The sequence below is a fragment of the Microcaecilia unicolor genome, chromosome 12 (genome assembly GCF_901765095.1).
Source record: "Microcaecilia unicolor chromosome 12, aMicUni1.1, whole genome shotgun sequence".
Lineage (NCBI taxonomy): Eukaryota > Metazoa > Chordata > Amphibia > Gymnophiona > Siphonopidae > Microcaecilia > Microcaecilia unicolor.
This window is the reverse complement of record NC_044042.1, coordinates 34,305,568-34,330,142: the sequence shown is the minus strand read 5'-3', so window position 1 is coordinate 34,330,142 and position 24,575 is coordinate 34,305,568. Positions and strand designations below refer to the sequence as shown.

The 24,575-nt window shown below is 44.2% G+C and overlaps 1 protein-coding gene across 5 annotated transcripts in view; it reads right to left on the bottom strand.

Annotated features, from left to right (window-relative positions):
- GLB1L2 (galactosidase beta 1 like 2) overlaps positions 1-24,575 on the bottom strand; it is a 119,576-nt gene that overhangs the window by 30,336 nt on the left and 64,665 nt on the right. For all 5 annotated transcript variants that reach the window (XM_030221490.1, XM_030221494.1, XM_030221492.1 and 2 more), the window contains exons 5-7: positions 23,355-23,463; positions 8,834-8,926; positions 7,913-7,994 (exon numbers count right to left, since the gene is read on the bottom strand). In XM_030221490.1, coding sequence (XP_030077350.1) covers positions 7,913-7,994; positions 8,834-8,926; positions 23,355-23,463 — 284 coding nt within the window. The remainder of the gene's footprint in view (positions 1-7,912; positions 7,995-8,833; positions 8,927-23,354; positions 23,464-24,575) is intronic.

The window sequence follows — 24,575 nt, the reverse complement described above, 5'->3', positions numbered from 1 at the left end:
CATGAAACAAAGCGTACAGTGCACTACTAAAACAATCCAATTAATCATATTAACATCACTTCAATAAAGGTTGTTAAATCGCAGAAATAAACAACAGAACAGGTCCTTTAGCTCTTTTTTTTCAAAAGCTGATCAAGAGAGAGTGTAATATTGCTTCTCAATCATTTTCATAATATTTTGCCCCTCTCCAAATCACCAAAACAACTGAACCATTCTTCTTAAACTAATCATCATTTTTTTTTTCCATTACACTGGTTCAAGGAACTCAGGAGGTTCAATAAGAAATGATTTCAAAATCCACAAGGTATACTTCCAGGATTTTAAATGAAGAGTTAGTGTCAGCTTCACTGGGTACTCTTTAAACTATGATAAATGTAAGTAACTCAGTAAGAAGAAGAAAAACAATCTGAAAGCTCAAGAATCTCTCTTACCCTTCATTATTTTATAACACCTCTTCTTTGCCTCTGAAAGGAGTTTTCAAACGACACAAAAATCTGAAGGGAATTCATTAGAGCTGTACCAAATAGCATATTTTACTATTCAGCCGCATATGAATGACAAATATTATTCAGCCAACTATGAATAATGGGCCTAGAGTTTTAACATAAATAATAAAAGAAGCAATGTGAAATCAGAGATCAAGTATTTATATCAGTAGGATTTAACACAGTAGAACCCTGGACGTTTTGTATTTGAATTTAAATCACTATTCAGCCGAATTCCAATAATGTATTCAGGGCTGAATCGAATCGAATACAAATATTCAGTATAGCACTACAATTAATATCAGAGTAAAACAAGTGTATATTTGTTTTTAAGTATTTCACAGCACAATTTACAAGGAACAGAAACATCACTTTCCACAGGTAAAAAATGTCAACTTACATGAAGCAACACTTTTCCTTTGCAAAAGCCAATAAGAACATAAGAATAACCATACTGGGTCAGACTGATGGTCTATGTATCCCAGTATCCTGCTTCCAACAGTAGACAATCCAGGTATTAATACCTGGGAGAATCCCAAAGAGACACTAGACAAAAGGAATGAGGCTTCTTCTCAAAACCATATGAAAATACACTTTACTAGAATCGTGTTTAGTTATTGAGCAAATTATCTCTAAAAAGGAAGGAAAAAGCCTCAGAAATTGCAAGGTACTTTTTCTTTGTGTCACCCCTGCTATATCAGTCATTGGCTAAAAAAAAACGTCTACAAAACCATCCACTTTAATTTTCATAAATTTTTCTTTTCTTATTCAAAATTATTAAACCAGTCATTTAACTTAAGGTGGCAGCTGCCACAATCTCCCCAGTCACCACGACGCTGGTCACCTTTTCGTGGTATAGTACAGCTGCTCCAAGGAGAACTTTAAATTGCTGTGAGTCCTCCCCTAGGAGAAGTAATTAGAATGGAGGGAGATGTGAAGCTACAACTAACCCCCTGCCTGACTCTGAATATCTAACACAGGGCTGCTGGATCTATTTTTTGGCCACTCTTATTCCTGAAGGTTTGAATAGGATTTCAGATGGCTGATCTGCATTCTGTTTTGTTGGCAATATTGTCATTTTTTTACACATAAACGCCTATGTTTATTAAGATGTGCTATAGGCACGTTAGCATGGTTAACGTGCGTTAATGGTTAATGTGCCCATAGAAATGTATAGGCACGTTAGCGTCTAACGCACTTTAACTTTAAAGGCACGTTAAAAACGCTAACACACCTTAGTAAATATACCCCCAAATTTTTTGGTAATATCACAGAAGTTTTTTTCTGAATTTTCAATATTTGTCTCCCCCTAGGTTTTCATGTTTTGTGTTTTTGTGAATTTTTTGTTAATTTTGATTTTTGTTTTTTAATTTTGTTGTTCCACTCTAGCCTGTGGATCTAACTGTGTGCAGCTTGTCACAGATACTCCACATGGCTAATTTGCATATTGTGACATTCATATATTTGTGTCAGGTAACGTCAAAGCACTGACACAGAGCCTTTATTTTTCAAACTCGAGACGGTGGCATCTTAGCCTTTTTGCAGCCGGGTCCTAGGTGACTAACTGTGAGTACACAGACAATCTTTACAAAAAATGCTTTGCTGGTTAGATTGAGAACAGTTAAGTTATGCTTTTATTCTTTAGTGGCAGCTTCTATCCACTTTATTTAGTTATTTTATACTCACTTTGCAATTTTATATTTGTTGGTTTTCTGTTTTAGACTTCTTAGCGACTGCTCACAATCCCCCGAAGCAGGTCACGCAGACCAAATTGCTTTTTGCCTAATTGTTGGCATTGGGAGCTTTTGATGAATCTTACAGCACTGTGTCCATAGGAGTGGTTGAGCTAAGTAATCGCTATTCTGCCTTACATCTTATAGTGAATTGAAGTAATGATGTAATATTACTACAATTTAAAGCTCTAGAAGCAAGTGACTAATAAAACTGCAAGGAGCTTGAATTTAGAATAGCTTCGAGCTATAAGAGATCCAATAGCCCATTTATATTTCTATCTGATGCCTCCAGGCTTTTTCAGTAATTTAGGGGCCCAACGCAGGCTTACCACTTGCTCTTTTGGGACTGCTGCCAGCCCAATGTGGCCGCTGGCTGTAGTCCCACCCCAAGCGCGCTCCATTTCCAGGGGAAAAAGACAACCCCTGGAAATGGTAAGCGCGTGGCGGTAACTGGGCATTGCTGCGTGCTGCCCGGTTACCGCCAGGTTAGCGCTGGAGCCCTTATCGCCACCTCAATGGATGGTGGTTAACAGCTCCTCGTCGGATGGCCATGCCTCAATAAAAAGGCCCCTTAATGCTTTCAGGATTATCGTTCAGTTGTTAATATTGACTCACATTGATTATTGTAATTCTCTATTAGTAGGGTTATCTGAAGGTTTGACAAAAAAATTACAGACTTTACAAAACACAGCCACCCGCTTGATTTATGGCTGGTCCAGGTTTGAACCAACCTCTCCATTGCTGAGAAATCTTCACTGGCTTCAAGTTAAGGCTAGGATCACTTTTAAGTTATGTACAACGACTTTTCTTACCTTACACAGGTCAGCCCTAGAATATCTGTCTAACTTGGATCTTGCCCGTAGAAACAGGGCTTGTTCCGACAGGCTCCTGTTATTACTGCAGTATCCTAGTCCAAAAACTGTACAATATAAAATTGTGTTTAACGTGTTATTTCACATCAATCCACCAAATGGTGGAATGCCTTACCACTGAGTATAAGGAAGTTAAATGATTATAAATCCTTTAGGAGGGCTTTGAAAACTTATCTTTTTAAACTTTTTAATTTGTTAAATTGTTCTCTTATATAATCTGTAATTCCTGGAAACTGTCTGTCTCTGGCTTTGTAAACCGCATTGATCTCTGATGGGATTTTGTGGGGTATAAGCATTTTATTGTATTGTATTGTACAAGTGTGGTTGTTGTGTTATCCTGCTTGTCCATGGAGAAAGCCTTCACCCACATTGTGTGATGTTGGGAAAGGTTGGTCATGGATCTAGTGGCAATGGCCAAGAATGCCAAGGTCCTGGGGATAGGGTTACCATTTTGTGTCCTCTGAAAAAGAGGACACATGTCACGCCCCCCTACCCCGCCCCCGCCCCGCCTCATGCCACGCCCCTGCCACGCCCCCTTCAGGTCCGGGTTCCGCCCCTATTCCCCCCCCCCCCCCGTCACATAGTCCCCTCCCCCCCATCACATACCCCCCCCCCTCACTTACTGTCTAGCCCTGGTGGTCTAGTAGCGTCTTCTCTTCGGGGCAGGAAAGAGCCCCCTCTTTCCTGCCCGGAGCGCTGCCTGCCCTTGCCTGCTGCATCCTCCTCGGTATGGCTGGGGATTCAAAATGGCCACCGAGAGTTGAAGCGGCCTCGCGAGAGTTCAACTCTCGGCGGCCATTTTGAATCCCCAGCCAGACCGAGAAGGATGATAGACAGGGGAGGCAGCGCTCCGGGCAGGAAAGAGGGGGCTCTTTCCTGCCCCGAAGACGTCACTAGACCACCAGGGAACATGGTAAGGAAGGGGAGGGGAGGGGACGGGAGACCACGCGCCGATCGCCCGCCCACACGCCCACCGCACGCACGCGCCTGCCCGCACCCGCGCCCACGTTTGTCCAGAAATCCGGACAAACGTGGGCGGGGGCAAAATCCGCCGGACGCCCCGGACATGCCCTCAAAAAGAGGACATGTCCGGGGAAATCCGGACGTATGGTAACCCTACCCGGGGAAGGAGCATCGGTCAGTAGGCATAGATGCTGTGGTTCAACTGTGGGCCCAACACAAGCTGTTGTATATGTTTCTGCTACGGCCCTTGATAAGAAGAGTTATCGAAAAGGTAGAGGATCATCTGGGACTGGTTGTCCTACTGGCTTCAGATTGGCCTCAGAGACCCTGGCTCTCTCTCTCGGGCGCATCGGCGGATGTGTCTTGGGCCGGATCATCTCCCTGAGAAGTGCAAGTAGTGTCTCAAAGACGAGACGTTTGCTACTTGCCAGGGATGCCCAAGAGGAGATCAATTTTTGAGTCCGATAGAGACCGATGCACGCTGGGTACAGTGATGCATCGAGTGGGTCTCCACCTGCCTTGGCGCCTCCTGCTTGGCAGGTCATTTGGGCGCATCAGCGGACGTCGGTACCATCGGTGCCCAGAGCTTTGCTCCCTCTGTTATGGAGGTATCCTGGCATCAGACGTCGGTACCATCGGGACATCGGTACCAGATGTCATGGGTACCATCGGTACCAGGTATCATCGGTACCATGGGTACCATCGGTACCAGGTATCATGGGCACCGTCGGTACCGGGTATCATGAGTACCATCGATACCAGGTATCATCGGTACCGGGTATCATGGGTACCATCGGTACCAGGTATCATCGGTACCATGGGTACCATCGGTACCACGGGTACCATCGGTATCAGGTATGATGACTATCATCGGTACCAGGTACCATCATGGGGATCTCTTGAGGCTCAGAGAGGTTGAATCCCTGATGTTACTGAAGGTGGCAGCCAGGGGTGTGCTAGTAAATTTTTAACAATGGGCTCTCTCTTTGGGTGTAGCCAGCCCTGCAATTTGGGGGAGCCAGGGGTGGACTGGCGGGGGTAACGCATGCCTCTCTCTCTGCCCCTTCCCTGTCCTTGTGCGGGCATGCTAAGCATATCTTTACTGGAAGGGATGCCGAGCCTCACCAGCCAATAAATGGACTGTCACCACTCTCCGCTGTTTGTTTCTGGCTCTGAGCAGCATGCTGGGACTTCTCTCGCATGCACAAGAAGTACTAGCCTGCTGCTCGAGCTGGAAACAAGGAGTAGGGAGCAGCAGCAGTCTATTTACTTGGCATCCCTGCCACCAAAGTGAAAAAGAATTCAGGAGGGGGCCCAAGCCCGTATTTTGGGAGTTCTGATGATGCAGCTATTGATGTGTCCCAGATAACATTTGATTCACTGAGGTCCACTGTACCAAACTGCGGCAAAAGGGGGCCATTGCTAGCATAGGTGCGCGTTTTACACGTGTGACAAGGTCTCCTTTTACCGCAGCTGGTAAAAGGGAAGTCTCACCTTCCTTCAGAAAATGGCCGTGTGGCAAGTAAAGCACTTACCACAGGGCTATTTCGGGGGGGGGGGGAGCCCTTACCGTCACCCATTGAGGTGGCGGTAAGGCTACCGCGTTAACCCAGCGGTAACCAGGCAGTGCTGCCAGGTACATTCCAGAACTACAAAAATACATTTTCACAGCACCAGAAATGACAGCACACTAGGGGTGTGAAGTACCACCGGCGCTGTAAAAGAAGACCTGAATCATTTAGAATTTTTGGAGTCACCCAAAGATCTGGAGGCTACTCCTAGGACACTGACTGTGGATTTGGTTTTAGACCCTGATAGAGATAGGGTGATGGGATTGTTTCTTCACAAGGGGTCGTTCCAGATGTAGCAAGAGAAACCCAGAAACGTCAGAAACAATTTTTTATGTTGTGGCCTGGAATTTTGTAACTTAGGACTCGATTTTGACTACATTTTCCTCAGAAATGTGTTATAAAAATTTAGAGGGTCAAGTGTATATTTCATGAGCCTCACCACCTTTGGAAGCAACTGTTGCTCCCGTCTTCTCCAATACCTTCTGTTCCATTCCCTATATCTCATGGTTGATGGATAATTAGCCTATTGTTCCTCAGCTTTTTTCCTTTTAAGTTATTTCCTAGAACTGAAGAAGTTCTTCTTCCTATATACTGCGAACTGAATAGTTGATTTCCTTACTTATTTCTTTTGTTTTGTTATATTAATGACTATTATTCTTTATGAGTGTATTTACTTGAATCATACTCTACTATGGAGTAAACATTCAGCCAATGGTGACCATTGTTTTATAACCAGACTTTTAGCACTGTGCCATACCCAGATAACAGTACTGAAATGCCAGGTATAAACAGGGCACCAGCAGTTACACTGGTATTGGTGATATTCAGCACAATACCTGTACAACTAACCAGATAAACTTAGCACAGCCTTTTTGTTATCATTTATTCGCTTATAGACTGAAAATTGCCACTAACCAGATAAATGCCGGCTCCACCCAGACTCTGTCCCTGGACGCCGCCGAGGTGGTGAGATCAGATGTTCAGCAGCATTATCTGGTTAAGTGCCGCTGAATATCCAGGTTTGCCCCAGTCAGTGTGATTTAACCAGACAGGAGCCTATCCTAAGAAAATCACGCTCTTATGGCCTTTAAGAAGACTTATAGTCATGGCTGAGAAATATTCTCTCTTGTACAACCTGGATCCAGGTTCTCCATTAGGACTGAACCTTGCTGTAACAAACTGTGATCCTAAAAAAGAGGCAGAGGTTTCCCTGCTTTCAAATGGATCAGATCCAAGTACCTCTTCCTTCTAGGCCAGTCCAGAGCAGCCAGGTTGATCAGCAATGGATGATCCTCTCATCTCAAGACTCAATCTATGAGTGGCCATAGGGGAATAAATAAAACAGATTGATTGTTGGCTACGGCTGAACTAGGAGTATCAATGCCACTGAGTCTTTGCTCATTTCCTTGGCTGTAGAACCTAGGAACTTCAGAGTTTTACCAGCTAACTATTAGGGTCAAGAAAGGATAATTTCACTAGTCTATTATCTGCCAAAAAGCTCCTTGCATAGATCCAATATGTCTACCATTCCCACCAGCAGGAAAATTGCTGTGGCAAGGGCTGCATTCTCTTCTAGACTCATGACCCAAGAATGACTGCAGTTTTCACAGTCCCAATAGCATTATTCTCTAAATGCCATGAGGATGCACTTTGGGCCTGTCTTCCTCATAGCACTGCAGCTTCATCTGACTGCCATTGAGCACCTTTGGGCTGTTAACCACTAAAGGATGTTGAAAGTCCTCCAAATTCATTCAGGGGAAGAGGAGAAGGATCTTACCAGAGGCTCTGAAGAATTCTCCACTCAAACAAGGACCAAGAAAAACTGCAGCCCTGTGAGCAAAATTCTTTTCTGGCCAGCTCCACAAGAAGACAGCAGAAATTGATGCTGTAAAACTCTGACAGGACTGTCCCCCAGCCTAGAGGTCACTGCCCCGGCAGACTGAATCCAGCTCCACCAGGGAGGACAGGCCAAGACTGTGACCTTGAGAACTCAAACCAAGGTCCAGCTTGACCAAAGACAAAAGACCAAATACTGTGGTCCTGGAAGCACAACAAGCATCCTGCTGCTCCAATACATGGCAAGTGCTTAGGCTGCATTATTCTATATCACTGGAAAGAAGTTTTTTCTCTGTTTCCATCTGTTGGCAGAGTGGCATAAACCCATGTGTCTAGACTGTTGTAGCTCGATTAAAAGAAAGTTTGTATTTTGTGCAGGCTTTAGGATTATAATTTTCTTTCTCACCTCCTATGTTAATTTTGTCTTAACGAAAGTAAACAGAAAGACATACCTCCCTCCAGGCTTCCAGAGCTCAGGCCATCCTTGTTATCACTGGTCATTAAGAGCTCCACTATCCCTCTTTTTAGAAGTGCCTATGTAATAGGACAAAAATAATTACCTGAGGATTTACAGCAGAATCTGTCATGTGTAACTTCATTCACTGGCTCAGTAAATATAGGATACCTAACAAACCCTGCACCATAACCAAGGAACTGTCCCTTCTACCCGAATGACTGCAACAGCCATATCCTGAGAAAGGGCTTGTCTTCTTATAAGGACATTGAGAGACCTACAAACTGGAAATTTTGGGGTTTTTTTCCATTAAATTCCCTCAAGATTCAGAATTCAGAAACTTTCTCATCAGTCTTCTCAGGACCCAAAACATCTGTTCTGTAGTAATAATCATCATCCATTTTAGCAGAGAAAGCCTGAACAACATGATGAGAAAGCTGTAACTACTGTGGAGAGGGAAATAATTCACTCTGGACTATGAGACTAGGAATAACAAAATAAGTCAAAGCATATTTTTTTTGTTTTTTAGCCTGGGAATACTATTATATCACATATTTTATTCCTTCCTTTGTAAGGACTCAACACAGTTTAAGCAAGAGTAATTAATCATTAAGGGGTATTTTCCAAGTGTAAAGCATATTTTACATGTGAAAATAAGCTCTTCTAAAACTGAGTGGCCAAATACATGTGCCAACGAGACTTTCAACCTGATAAACTGCTGGGATCTGAACTCAGGAATCTAAACTCTAATAACTAAAATCCTTCCTCTCTAGGGAAAGAGATCAAAAAAATGACCTGTGATTAATCTCTGGAAAAGGTAATACTGTGTCTGTCAGACCCCACCAGTCTGTTTCTGTTAAGTACAAACTTAGGAAGGAGAAATTATGAAAGCCAAATATGCATAAAGGAATAATTTTACCGTCTTCACATAGTCTAAGTAGTTAGGATCTTTGGCATAGGAACCATATTCATTCTCCACCTGCACAGCTATAATAGGCCCTCCCTTCCGATACTGCAAGGAAAAAGCAGAGAAGGTAGTACTGTGTGAACCACTTGCTGAACATATCTGAAAAAGTAATAAATCCGGTAAAAGAAAATGAAAGGGAAGGGTCTATGTTCATCAAGACCTGTCTGGGTAGGAACAGCACCTACCTAGATAAGTCCTGCTAACTGGAAACATACCCAGATTTTCAGTAGCATTACCTGGATAATGTGTTGAATAGAAGATGAAGAAGCAGACAGTTAATTTATGTACTATGATTGATTTATGTTTTAAAGTGTTAGTTTATATCTATGCTAACTCATGTTTTTATATGTTTAGTAGTACTAATATTGCCCCTGAAGCAGTTCTTCTGGGCGAAATACGGCCATGTTAGGTACCTCTTTATGTGACTTTCTACAATAAAGGTTTTTAACCAACTTTCATCATGTCTGCTTCTTCATCTTCCATTCTACTGGGACTAGCGGAATGTTTGCCCATCTGCTTTAATGGTGTTGAATATCCAGTCAAACCACCTTAGCAGTATACTGATAGTGCCAGGGAAGTCCAGAGGCAGAGCCTGAGTGGAGTTGAGTTACCTGGTTAGAGTCAATATTTAGTCCACTAAAAAGAATGTCCTAACTTTAGCTGGTTACCTATCTGCACAACAGTCTGAATATCACTGATACCAGGTAAGTAGCATCAGCCAGCTTATTCCTATATTTTCAGCATCAGCCAGTATTTGGCTACCAGCTCTCAATACTGAAGTATTAAAAACCCAAGGCAGCTAGCACTTATAGAAAGCTAACTACCACTAGCTGAATATTACCCCACATGATTTTTATTTTCTTAATATATATTTTATTTTTGTGGTAAGCATAGGAAATATAGAATACAATGGCTGATAAAGACCAGAAGACCTATCCAATCTGGCCACTTTTTCCTTCTTGTAGCAACACCGCAAACCTTATGTGATCTCCAGCTTAATCTTCACCTTCCTTCACGTAATAATCTTCTACGCTTATCTCAGGTTTCTTGAATTATGATAACTTTTGCCTCCAACATTCCCACTGGCGGCTGTACTATGCATCTTATATCCTTACACAGTTCTATATATAAGCCTCCTAACGAAGTATGTAAACAAAGAAGAAAATGACCAGTTATGCCCGATGTAACTGTTTTCTTCCTAGGTTTGTACATGACAAAATAAATTACACGCTACCTGCTAACTTTCTTTCCTCCAGACCTGCCAGACCAGTCCAAGCACATGGGTTTATGCTTCCCTAACAACAGACAAAGACAGAGAACTACCCTATATAATGTTCCATTACTAACACATGTTCCCCATGAGCAAGGGGACTCTGAACAACAGGTGGACTGATCCAACCTCTGAACCAAAGGATCTAAAAATGTATAGGAAGAAAAAGTGAAGTTGCATACCTATAATGAGTGTCCTCCATGGACAAGAAGTTATAATAGGGGCAGAAGTGGTGACATCACTGTATGGCAGTGTTTCCCAAGTCGGTCCTGGAGTACCCCCTTGCCAGTCTGGTTTTCAGGATATCCACAATGAATATGCATGAAATTATTTGCATACACTGCCTCCATTGCTAAGCCTCCCCAGCTGCAAGCCGGACCTGACAAGCCTCTCCATGTAAAAAACTGGCAGTTGCCGCGGCACCAAGCAGCCCAACACAACACACAAAGGGCCCACTAGAAAGTAAAGCAGCATCAAAGAACCTTCCGTTTCTGCAGCGTTGATGGCCGGGAATCCTGCTCCTTCTCCCCCCAACTCTCAAACACTGCTGGTAGCGATCTGCACTCTAGCAATTACAGCAGGCCTGCCTCCGGGACTCAGCCTTCACCCTATCACATGTCCCACATCCTCTGATGCAACTTCCTGCTTCCGTGAGGGTGGGACACATCAAAGGGGGAAAGCCGAGGAAGGCCTGCTGTAATCACTAGAGTGCAGACCACTACCGGTAGCAGACACACTTGTCAATTTCAAGAAGGCAAGTGTACGACTGCGGGGAGGGGGGGAAGGAAGAGACACTGAAACCGCGGAGGAGGGGGGAGGAGGGTGGAAGAGACGCTTGCTGAACTTTCCGGATGGTGAGAAAGAGGACAGAAGGTGCTGCTCTGATAGTCCAGGGTGGTGTGGGGACAGACAGACTCAGGCAGGTGAGGAAAAGATGCAGGATCCTGGAGGGGTAGACTAGACGTGAATTTGCGGGAGGAAGGGAGAGAGAGGCTGGACTGGAGGGCAAGAAAACAGACAGGGAAAGATGAGGGATGGAATGGACACTGACCCTGAGGAGTAGAGGGAGGAGCGAGACACTGGACCTGCCCGATGGAGGGGGAGAAAGGGGAGAGACAGAGAGAGGTGCAGGTGTTGCAGTGTAGAGGAGTGCGGTAGGGACAGACAGACAGACAGGAAAATATGCAGGGAGGGAGAGAGGAGGTAAAGATGTGGACCAGCTTGGGGGGGGGGTGAGAAGAGACAGGGTAAGATGTTGGATGGAATGTAACAGAGAGGGAGAGATACTTGTCCCAGAGTAGGGGGAGGAACAAACAGGAAGAGGTGCTTAACTCAGGAGGGAAAGGGGAGTTATGGTGCACTAGCAGGGGAGGGGGAAAAGAGGGGACAGAGAGACACAGACAACTGGACTGGGGAGGGGAAGAGAGGGAAAAAGATGCTGGGCAGAAAAGAGGGGAAAATACCCTGAATGCAGAAGGGAGAAATACTGGACTGTGAAGGGGTGGTGGGAATTGAGATGGAGAGATACTGGCCCCAGAGTAGGGGATGCAGAATAAAGGGTAGGGTCACAGAGACAGAGAAGAGATGCTGGACATGGAGGGAGAATAGGGACAAGGGACACACAGAGACAATGCTGGACATGGTGGGGGGGTGTATAGGGACACAGGAGCAAAGCTGATCACAGGGAAAGTGAAAGGAACACAGGGGAAATGCAGGACAGGTGAAGGCAGGCACAGAAGAGAGAGACACTGAACATAGGCGAGACCAGGGACACTGAGATGGCAGATTCTGAACAAGGAGAAAGGGACAGGGACAGGGTCACAGAAGGAAGATTCTGGACAGGATGAAGAGGGAAGAGGGAAGATGAATGGTGGATATGGATAGAGAGGAAACGTCAAATGGACAGGAGACTGTGCAAAGACAGGAAAAATTCAGAGAAAAGAGGCCCTGGGACCAAAATGAACAAAAATAAAATGCTCAGACAACAACGGTAGAAAAAAGTATTTTATTTAGACTGTGGGCAAGTGGGATGTGTGAGAGAGAGAGGCAGTCTGGTTGCAGGCCTCTACGGAGGGGCAAGCATCATCTACAAACACTTTTTTCAATGCACTTTAATTAAGTTGTCTAAGAGATCTATATATTATATCTATCTATATCTATTTATTTTTTTATATATTTACATAAATACACTGAAGTTTCCACTGTTTAACATTCTCGTCACTTTATTCTTTGACATGATCTAATCTAAATTTAATAAAAAGTATTACTTGCAACTATTTTACTGACCTTTCTTTCTGCATGTTGTCAAGCAATGGATGTAGGTCCTACCCTGGTCTCTGCCCCTGCCCCCGCCTCCTTTAGCCTCCCCAAACAGCTGGCCCACTGACCGTCTATGGCCCAGCTGGCCCACTGACCGTCTATGGCCCAGAGTCTCAGAAACTTCTAGAATGTTTTCTTAGCATATGTGAGTGTTCTCATGCAGCCCTTCAGAGTATTCTAGCAAGCTGCAACCTAGGAATAAGAGGGCAGACTGAGTGGCTATAATATCCTGCTGTCCACGGAGAACATCTAGTACATGGTTCTAAGTCAGTTCCAACCTGGACAATTCCCAACTAGGTTAATTTCCCCTTGACTAATTTCCCCCCCTCTGCTGAGGACAATTTCCAACCCCCACAACATTTATGTTGCCAAATATACTTCAAACACAGTGTATATGTAAAGAAAAAAAATATTACTTGGTAAACCATTAGAAAGAAGGAAGAGGGATAGACAGTAATAAGGCTGAATCGTATGTGCATCTAGTTTTCTTTTTAAATCTAGTATTTATTTTTATTTTATTAGGATTTATTTACCACCTTTTTGAAGGAATAAACTCAAGGCAGTGTACAGCAAGAATAAGTCAAACATAAGCAATAGACGATTACATCAGTGGAACCCAATATTCAGTTTTAATAGTCTGCAGGCTGTATTACAAGCCCATGGCAGTGAGTTTCCTACACCATAGTCATTTTCCTACCTCTTCTAGACCCGTGCTTCTCCCCCCACTCCGGTTTTCCTTATATTACTCTTGCCCTGCCCTCTGCTGGCATTTTTGTCTCTCCCCCAATAATCATCATTGCTCTTGCTGTGATTTCTTTCTTCTTCTCACACTGAGTGAAATGCCAGTAACTGCAGGGAGGGAACAGGAGGGAAGACCAATGACTCAAAGAGCAGAACAAGGAGCGAATGAGCACTGAAAAGGCAGACGAGGGGGGGGCGGGAATTTACCATGGGGGGAATTGATCTAGATGTCAATTATCCATAGGGTAATTGGTGGGTGGGAACTATCCATTACACATATGCAACTTTGCTTTCTCCAGAAAGGATTATTCCAGCCACACAAGTGGTGAGTCCCATGCTGAAGGCTGCAGAAGCATATATAGGGTCTCCTGTCCTTTTAACATTTCTTCTCTATGTCCACCATCTATTTTTCTTATGTGTCTCTATCTGTCCTGTCCAGAGTCTCCCCTCTGTGTCCGTCCCTATCCCTATGTTCACTCCAGAGCCAGCATCTCTTTTGTGTCCCTGTCCATTCTCATGTCCAGCTTCTCTCTTCTCTTCCTCCTGCACCCCCCTGAACCTCCATCCACTTTCTGTAGTTTGACATCTTTCTCTGTCTCCCTCCATTGGGCCAACGTCTCTTTCCCCAGCGTCACTCTCTCTCTCTCTCTTTCCTCTGCTTCCCCCTAGTCCAGCATCTGCCCCCTCTCTTCCACCTCTCCTTTGCTCCAGATCTCTTTCTCTTTTTTCTCTCACCTACCAACTCCCCCCACGTCCAGCATCTCTTTCCCTCTCTTCCCCTTTTCCTTTAATCCAGGTCTCTCTTGCTTTCTCTCTCTATTCCCTCTGCTCGCCCGCCCCCCCCCCCCCCCCACTGGAGACACACGAGTGTGTGGTGACGCACTACTGAGAGGTAATGTACAGCTGAGATTGAGACTGCGGTAATGCACAAATGAGACTGAGAGTTTGCAGAAAAGCACAAGTGACAGAAACTGAGTGGATAATCACAAATGGATTGCATGTGGTGACACACAACTGAAACTGTACGGTCATACTCAACTGAGACTGTGAAGTGACATGCAGATGAGAGTGTGCGATTACACCCAAACAAGACTATGCTGTTACGTCCAAACGAGACAGTGGTTCATCCAAACGATATGGTTACAAACTATTCAGATTGTGCAGTTACTCACTGTGCAATTGCACACCACTGATGCTGTGTGGAAAACACCAATGAAACTAAGCAGTAAAGTACCACCAAAACTGTGCAGAGAAGCACCTCAGAGAAGTTAAGCAGCACTCAGACTGCACAGTTAAGCCTCGAGAGGCTGATCAGTTAAGCATCACCAAGACTGTGCAGTTTAGCATCCCTGAGACTGCACAAATGATCACCAGTTAGACTAAGAAGGAAATTGCTAGCAATATTGTGCAGTTAAGTACCACCAAGACAGTGAGGTTAAGCACCCTGAAGATGGTGCAGTTAAGCAAAACTATGACCACTCATTTAAGCACAACTGAGGGTGTACAAATAAGCATAAAACAAATTATAAACTACAAACAACCGAGCAGCGCTGAGCGGGTGAGAAAAACAGTCAAGTCTGCAACAGCAGGCTCAGAAGAGAAAGACAGCTGAGACTGCAAAGATAAGCACCCCTGAATCCAAAAGTGGAAGCACAGCTAAGTGCAGATAAAACTGAGAAGGCATAAGAGCCAAGTCAGTGAGTAGAAAAAAAAAAGAAAAACAAAACAGGTGAACTTTGTCCAAAGCTCTAGAGGTGAAAAGGAAAATAAAATCTGAATGCTGCAGAAAACCTCACTACAAACATGGAAAATGCATTTAAAATTGAGAGAAGTGTAGACTGTGCAGATAGAACCAAACGTGGTTACCCCACAATCAGTTATAGAAACGACGCAGGGGAGTTGCTGTGCCAAAGAAAAATAGTCATGCAGACAGTAAGAAAAGAGCAAGTTCACCAGCAGGATAAAGGTAAACACTGAAGACCCTGAGAGAAATATGCTCTGAAAGTTCTGGAATGCCTCCTACTAACAGCTCCCAGATAAAGGCTATGAAAACAATGTCATAACAACATATTGATGGCAGCAGTTCAGTCCATCCAATCTGCCCAATAGTCACATTCATTATCAATTCAAGATTTAAATCAACAATGAACGTGATGTTATATACTTGATCATGGTCTTTCTTTGGTGTTTCTGGGACATAGACCATAGAAGTCCATCCAGCTCTGTCCTTATGTTCCAACTACTGGAGTTGCCATCAAAGCCCACTCCAGTCTATCCGAATCCGTCTTGTCATTTGCAGGACACAGACCATAAAAGTCTGTGGCACTGTCCTCACGTTCCAAATTACTGAAGTTTCCGTCAAAGCTCTCTCCAGTTCATCCTAAACTGGATTGCTACATGCACGACTCAGACCGTACAAGCCAGCCCAGCACCAGCCTTAGCTGATACAGCCAGAGTTGCCATCTAACCATCACTTGACATGCAAACACATATGCAACCCTTTAAGTTTTGTTAAAGGGTTGCATATGTGTTTGCACATATGTGTGTACACCATTCATTTTCCAATCAGAGATCCTCTGTGTTCAACCCTACACCTTTTTGAATTCCGCCACAGTTTTTTTCTCCATCACCTTCCTCAGGACGGCATTCCAGGCATCAACCACCCTCTCCGTAAAAAATAATTTTCTGACATTATTCCTGAGTTTACCACCCCGCAACCTCATTTCACATCCTCTAGTTTTACCATTTTCCCTTCTCTGGAACGTATTTGTTTCTATATTAATATCATTCAAGTATTTAAACATCTGTATCATATCTCCCCTGTCCTTCCTCTCCTCTAGGGTATACATATTCAGGTTTTCCAGTCTCTTCTCATACAGTGGTGGAAATAAGTATTTGATCCCTTGCTGATTTTGTAAGTTTGCCCACTGACAAAGACATGAGCAGCCCATAATTGAAGGGTAGGTTATTGGTAACAGTGAGAGATAGCACATCACAAATTAAATCCGGAAAATCACATTGTGGAAAGTATATGAATTTATTTGCATTCTGCAGAGGGAAATAAGTATTTGATCCCCCACCAACCAGTAAGAGATCTGGCCCCTACAGACCAGGTAGATGCTCCAAATCAACTCGTTACCTGCATGACAGACAGCTGTCGGCAATGGTCACCTGTATGAAAGACACCTGTCCACAGACTCAGTGAATCAGTCAGACTCTAACCTCTACAAAATGGCCAAGAGCAAGGAGCTGTCTAAGGATGTCAGGGACAAGATCATACACCTGCACAAGGCTGGAATGGGCTACAAAACCATCAGTAAGACGCTGGGCGAGAAGGAGACAACTGTTGGTGCCATAGTAAGAAAATGGAAGAAGTACAAAATGACTGTCAATCGACAAAGATCTGGGGCTCCACGCAAAATCTCACCTCGTGGGGTATCCTTGATCATGAGGAAGGTTAGAAATCAGCCTACAACTACAAGGGGGGAACTTGTCAATGATCTCAAGGCAGCTGGGACCACTGTCACCACGAAAACCATTGGTAACACATTACGACATAACGGATTGCAATCCTGCAGTGCCCGCAAGGTCCCCCTGCTCCGGAAGGCACATGTGACGGCCCGTCTGAAGTTTGCCAGTGAACACCTGGATGATGCCGAGAGTGATTGGGAGAAGGTGCTGTGGTCAGATGAGACAAAAATTGAGCTCTTTGGCATGAACTCAACTCGCCGTGTTTGGAGGAAGAGAAATGCTGCCTATGACCCAAAGAACACCGTCCCCACTGTCAAGCATGGAGGTGGAAATGTTATGTTTTGGGGGTGTTTCTCTGCTAAGGGCACAGGACTACTTCACCGCATCAATGGGAGAATGGATGGGGCCATGTACCGTACAATTCTGAGTGACAACCTCCTTCCCTCCGCCAGGGTCTTAAAAATGGGTCGTGGCTGGGTCTTCCAGCACGACAATGACCCAAAACATACAGCCAAGGCAACAAAGGAGTGGCTCAGGAAGAAGCACATTAGGGTCATGGAGTGGCCTAGCCAGTCACCAGACCTTAATCCCATTGAAAACTTATGGAGGGAGCTGAAGCTGCGAGTTGCCAAGCGACAGCCCAGAACTCTTAATGATTTAGAGATGATCTGCAAAGAGGAGTGGACCAAAATTCCTCCTGACATGTGTGCAAACCTCATCATCAACTACAGAAGACGTCTGACCGCTGTGCTTGCCAACAAGGGTTTTGCCACCAAGTATTAGGTCTTGTTTGCCAGAGGGATTAAATACTTATTTCCCTCTGCAGAATGCAAATAAATTCATATACTTTCCACAATGTGATTTTCCGGATTTAATTTGTGATGTGCTATCTCTCACTGTTACCAATAACCTACCCTTCAATTATGGGCTGCTCATGTCTTTGTCAGTGGGCAAACTTACAAAATCAGCAAGGGATCAAATACTTATTTCCACCACTGTATGTATTTTGGCACAAGCCCCATATAATTTTTGTTGCCTTCCTCTGGACCGCTTCTAGTCTTCTTACATTTTTAGCAAGATATGGCCTACAAAACTGAACATAATACTTTAGGTGGGGCCTCACCAATGACCTGTACAGGAGCATCAACACCTCCATTCTTCTGCAGGTTACACCTCTCCCTATACAAACTAGCATCCTTCTGACTGCGGCCACCACCTTGTCATACTGTTTCGTCGCCTTCAGATCCTCAGACACTATCACCCCAAGATCCCTCTCCCTGTCTGTGCATACCAGCCTCTCACCACCTAATAACACTTTGTATTCATTCATACTATGTATTTGTTCAAACCGTAATCGGCTAACACCGTTAACGGTTATATGTAAGCCACATTGAGCCTGCAAAAGGTGGGAAAATGTGGGATACAAATGTAACAAATAATAATAATACATATGTCTCCCTTGGATTTCTACTCCCTAAGCGCATCACCTTGCACTTCCTTGCATTGAATTTTAATTGCCAAACATTAGACCATTCTTCTAACTTTTGCAGATCCTTTTTCATGTTTTCCACTCCCTCCGCAGTTTCCACTCTGTTACAAATCTTGGTATCATCCGCAAAAAGGCAAACCTTACCTTCTAACCCTTCAGCAATGTCACTCACAGATATACTGACCAGAAATCGGCCCCAGCATCAATCCCTGAGGCACTCCACTACTCACCTTTCCTTCCTCTGAGTGAATTCCATTAACTACCACCCTCTGCGTCTGTCTGTCAACCAGTTCCTAATCCAGTTTATCATTCTGGGTCCTAACTTCAGTTTATCAAGTTTATTCAAGACCTCCTATGAGGAACCATGTCAAAGGCTTTGCTGAAATCTAAGTAGATTACATCTAGAACACATCCTCAATCCAATTCTCTGGTCACCCAGTCAAAGAATTCAATCAGATTTATTTGGCATGATTTACCTTTGGTAAAACCATGTTGTCCCGGATCTTGTAACCTATTGGATTCCAGGAAATTCACTATCCTTTCCTTTAGCATTGCTTCCATTACTTTTCCAATAACCGAAGTGAGGCTTACCAGCCTGTAATTTCCAGCTTCTTCTCGGTCACCACTTTTGTGAAGAGGGACCACATCCACTCCTCACCAATCCCATGGAACCACCCCCGTCTCTAAGGATTTATTAAACAAATCTTTAAGAGGACCTGCCAGAACCTCTCTGAGTTCCTTCAGTATCCTGGGATGGATCCCGTCCAGTCCCATGGCTTTGTCAGACACCAACAGTCACTTGTTGTTTTTTTAATGGTTAAACGGTTTATTGAACATTTGACGAAGAAACCACACAAAAAAATGATACAATGCACAGTAATGTTCAGTTTTATAAGAAACCTAACTCACCAACAATTCTAAACCCTCAGATACCAAAATGATATAAGAAAGACCTAAACACCCCCTCCCCAGGCAAATTTACTGCAGGGTGTTGGGGCAAGGATGGAAGGGACTTGGCACCCCCAAGTAATGTACTGTGGTATAAAGCAATTCAGCAATACTTCCCACACTTGACTGGGTCCCAGCTGGGAAAATGGCCCAGGAGTCAGCCTCAGAAGACTAGTCTGGAGGCTTCTCAACCTCAAGCGCCCCTCCCAGGGTAGGGGGAGAAATAAGAGAGAGGCTTGTAGAGTTCAAAGTATTTCCTGTATGCAGATCTTCTTTAATTAAAATAGCTTAAAAAATTCTAGCTTAGGAGCTAGCAGGGCTAAGAAGCCAAGGAACTGTGATCAGTCCCATCACCATTCGCTAGAGACGTGAATGTTCCAGGACTGCACGATACCCTTAAGAGAAAATCAACAAGACCTATTTATTTTCTCTGTCTCCAACTGCTGGTCGATGGACACACCTCACAAGTTCTGTACTGATCCGTGGGACGATAAGGAAACACGCACTCTCTTTCTTTTAACAAATCTATAAGAAGAAAGGGACGAAAGGGGGGGACGAGAAGAAAACTTTCATGCTGGATGCATCCACCTGGCTAAGGAAACGACCTAAACTCCTCCAAGTATTCCCAGAGCAGCCACTTCTGGCTGGACTCAGATCCCTCCTACTGCTCCCACTCAACTGGGTGATCAGTTCTCCAACTGGGCCCAGGAGCTCTAACCAGACCAGTCCTGCACTGCATGGGATGACTATCATCATCTGCTGGAGACAGAGAATACCGGTTTTCTACATCTACATGGTGATTCTTATAGGGTAGAGCTCACAGCTTGTAAGTCTCTGTCTCCATCTGCTGGCTGAAGGGCATAACCTATGAGTTCTGGACTAGTCTGGTGGATGAAAAGGAAGACAATAATTTTATAACAAGGCATCATAGAAGCCAACTCTGTGGGTGCTATAGATGCTTCAGCATCCCCAATATTGAGCAAACTCCTTGATTATGTCCAGGGAGGGGTAATTTCCATTGGGCTTAGCATCCTCAATCATTTTGAAAAGTTGGCTCCTATTCAAGGCACCACAAGTAGGTACCTAGCTAGGCACTATTTTATAAAGGTAAGTAGGTGCCTACTTGTCTTTATACAATACTAGCAGATGTGACAGAAAATGTGCTTTGAATGTACGCATAATCAATTACATCTGTTCCAGAGCTGGCGTAATTGAATGAATGTACCTTATGCATGTATGCACAAAGATTAAGATATTTCAGTATCTACATGTGAACATCAATACTCCACCAAGACTCGTGCATGCCCACAGGTAAAATATGCCAGCTGGGAAAAGGGGGATCATTACCTCAGTCAATGATGGAAGCGTGGATAGCTGTATTACCCAAGCCGGGCAAAGATCATCTTGAATGCGGATCTTATAGACCCATATCGGTATTAAATACTGATGTCAAAATTCTGGCTAAGGTTCTGGCTAATCGCTTGGCCCCAATCCTTCCAGTTCTTATACATCCAGACCAAGTGGGCTTTGTATCTTATCGCAAAGCGATGGATAATATTAGAAGGGTGGTTGATATTATGTACTTGGCAAAACTAAATAAGAAGCCACTTTGTCTCTTAAGTCTTGACGCGGAAAAAGCCTTTGACCGGGTCCACTGGCCCTTCATGTATGGAGTAATGGAGAATATGGGGTTTGGAACACAGTTTTGCAGGTGGATTCGGGCCTTTTATGAGTCCCCAAGGGCTTGTGTTCGGGTTAATGGTGGAAATTCAGAGCTGTTCACGCTGCATAGAGGGACTAGGCAGGGTTGTCCCCTGTCGCCCTTGCTGTTTGCATTGGTGATGGAGCCCTTTGCGGCCCAGATGAGGTTGGACCCTAATATTTCAGGAGCTAAAATAGCAGATAGAACCCATAAAATGGCCCTCTTTGCAGACGATGTGTTGCTGTTTGTTACTCGCCCTCAATCCACTATCCCGCATCTCGAGCAGATGATAAGAGAATATTCTGTAGTGTCGGGCTTCAGGGTCAACATGGCAAAATCAGAGGCTCTGAACGTAACACTCACTGATGAGGTGGTGGAGTCCCTGAAAGCTTCATCCCCGTTTAGTTGGGCCCCCAAACAGATTAGGTACTTGGGGGTGATGCTTACAAGGGAAATGTCGGAACTCTTTAATGCAAATTACAGGGGGTTGGGTAAAACCATCATGGAGGATTTGGAGAGATGGGGAGAGCTGGGAACTTCGTGGTTCGGTAGAATAGCCATTCTTAAAATGAACATATTGCCCAGATTGTTGTACCTCTTTCAGACGCTGCCTGTGATAATGCCCAGGCGATTCTTGGCTACTCTGCAAGACAGATTGGTGAGATTCGACTGGGCAGGCAAACGTCCGCGGTTGGCAAGATCGCTGTTATATAGGGACAGGAAGAAAGGGGGGTTGGGGGTACCCAATCTTACTTGGTACTATAAGGCAGCACAAGGGAAAGCAGCACTTGAATGGTACCAAGACTATCCAGATCGCCAATGGGTGCATATTGAACAACATTCGATGGGTGACCAGCCACTGAGTGCCATAATGTGGCTACCACGGCCCTTTAGAAATCTGGCTGAACGAGCTTGCCCCTCCATAGCTGTTACACTTCACTATTGGGATAGTTTGTTTCCTAAGAGACAATGTGTATTGACCAGGTACACTCCAATTGCATTTAATCCCTTATTCTTACCTGGCACAGTAAAGGGGATTTTCACTAAATGGCGTGATTTGGGGGTGAGAACATGGGGCCAGCTGTTTGAAGCGGATTCACTGTTGCCCTTTAATGCACTGCGGGATAGTTACCCAGGGGTAGAGGGCGATGAGTTTGCCTATTGCCAGTTGGCATCCCTTCTCAAGAGTAAGGCGGTGCGAGAGGTAATGCAGCGTAAGAAAATTGATCTGGAGGAGATATGTGAAAAGTTTGAATCTTCCCGGGGTTTGATAGGTTCCTTGTACCGTATCCTAAGTAATCAGGCTTCCGGTTGTGGAAAGCATAGGGGTGCCTGGGAGCGGGAAATGGGTGTGCAGTTGGGAGAGTCCGAGTGGGAGAGAATAGAAAAAGCAGTGATGCGGGTATCAGTTCACGTTCCTCTGCAAGAGAACGCGGTTAAAGTATTATATCGATGGTACCTTACGCCGGCCCGTCTGCAGAGGATCTTTCCGTCCTCTTCGGACATGTGCTGGAGAAGGTGTGGTCACAAAGGTACAATGGGGCACATATGGTGGAGCTGTATCAAAATTCGGGCATTTTGGAAAGCTGTACATTCTAGGCTACAGCACTGGATGGGGTGTGTTGTGCCATGGGCCCCTGAGGTGTTCTTGTTTTCAGCTAGGACCGAAGCCTTACTATCACATCAGCAGACCCTAGTTCAACATGCGGTTGGCACAGCAAGGGTCGTTGTGGCGGCACATTGGCGAAAGGAGGGGGTTCCATCTTTATCTCGATGGCTTAATAAGTTGAGATATGTTCGGGAAATGGAGAGACTAGTGGCGGAGCGTAAACAACAAATGGTTAAATGGCGTTCAGTTTGGGAACCCGTCCCTTTTGATGCTCTATAAATCTAGGTGTTAAATACATTGAATGCCATGAGGGGCAGTGCCCAGTAGTGTCCACCTTGGGGGAGGGGGAGGGGGGAGGGGAGGTTGGGTGGAGAAATCTTTGTTTTCTTGAAAAATGGATAAAAATCTGAAGTTTATTGTTGATGATATAGTTCTATTGAAACGATTGAATGTACTCTTATAAGCTGTATGGGTAGAATCTTATATTAGAATAAGCATGTTGTACTTTGATAGTTTTGTGGTTCCATTGTGCTGTTTCAATGGTTAATAAAGACTTCTTGCAAATAAAAAAAATATGCCAGCTGGTATTTTATAAGAGATCATATATGCTTGTATGCAACCACAGACACGCGAGAATGATTTTGTAAAATTACCTCTTAAGAGGTGAGTGAACTCAACTCTGAGCTCTTTTCTCTGGCTCCATCTGATAGCAGGGAGACATAACCAATCTTCTAGACTGGTCTGGCATAGACAATAAGGTGACTTTTATTCATCTACAAGCAATGCTTCCTGCAGTCCTAACCAAATTCTACCCTGTTCAGTTTGAGATCTCATAGCTCCAAGTGGCAGTCTCTAAGGTGTTCACAGGCATATACTTTTTCCATCAGCACAATCACAGCACCAGCCATCCCTAGTCTTTGTTACCTGATAACGGGCAAGCTTGGGAATTAGTTTATCAAAAAATGCATCAGTTGCTTCAGTGAAGCCTTTGTAGGTTGTCCTCAGTTCCATGTTCTTATCTCGTAATAACCAACTAGGGGGAAAAAAAACAGATGATGTAACTTCTGAAGTTATTACAAAGGTTGGTCAGACAGAGACAAGACATGCGGCAGAATGATTATTCAAAGGAATACAAACTGACAATGGATTTTTAGCTGTTCATTTAAAAATGGTTTATGGACTTAGCGCCAGGAATTTGTCCAAACCTTTTCAAACACAGACACACTAACTGTTTTTACCACCACCACATCTCAAAAAAGATATAGCAGAAATAGAAAAGGTAAAGAGAAGCGTGACCAAAATGATTAAGCAGCAGGAAAACAAAAAATACAAAGATCTGGGAAAGCAACTGTTTATCTCTGAGAGTTAAGTAGCATAGAATCTTGCTACATTTTGGTATTTTGACAGTATAGCAATTCTTATGTTCTTGGTTCCGGTACTGCAGGAAAACAGTGCAATTGGTGTATATATAAACATATTAGGGCCAATATTCAAAGTGATTTAACCAATTTTTAGAGAGGCTTGGGAACCGGCTCCACAGGAGCATTACGGGGGCAGAATCAGGGATGATATGACAGTTATGCAGGTGTTGGCAATATTCTGTTGCTGTCACAGTAGGTGGGAGGGAGATTGGAAGAGTGCTGGTCTGTTGCTGCTACAGGGGGTGAAAGGGTTGACCAAAATCGGGAGGGGGGAGAGTTGGGACTTGGCCAGATACCCTTATGTGGGTGTTAGCCGATATTCAGCTGGGGCCTGCATAAATGAGTTACGTGGGTGTCCGAGTAATATCGGCCCAGCATTGAATATCCCGGACTAATTCTGCCCACAGCAATCAGCGAGATGAATACTGACCAGATGGGTTTTAGAAAAGATGTAAATAAAATTTTTATACTGCTGTGTAAAGCAAGTGGCCTTGTGTGAACCTGAAGGTCTTTGAACCTGCTCCTCTGCATAACTGAAGAAAAATGCCAAACACTAGATAAAATTTCACTAGTGTGGAACTACTTCTACAAAAACTTGTATCCCTGGAATATATCAAACACTTAGGGAAGAGAATGGGATTGAGATTAGGTGCTCAGGCTCTCCTGCGGTCTTGATATGGACATGGATACTGGCTTTTATAGCTCAGAAATAAGGAAGGATTCA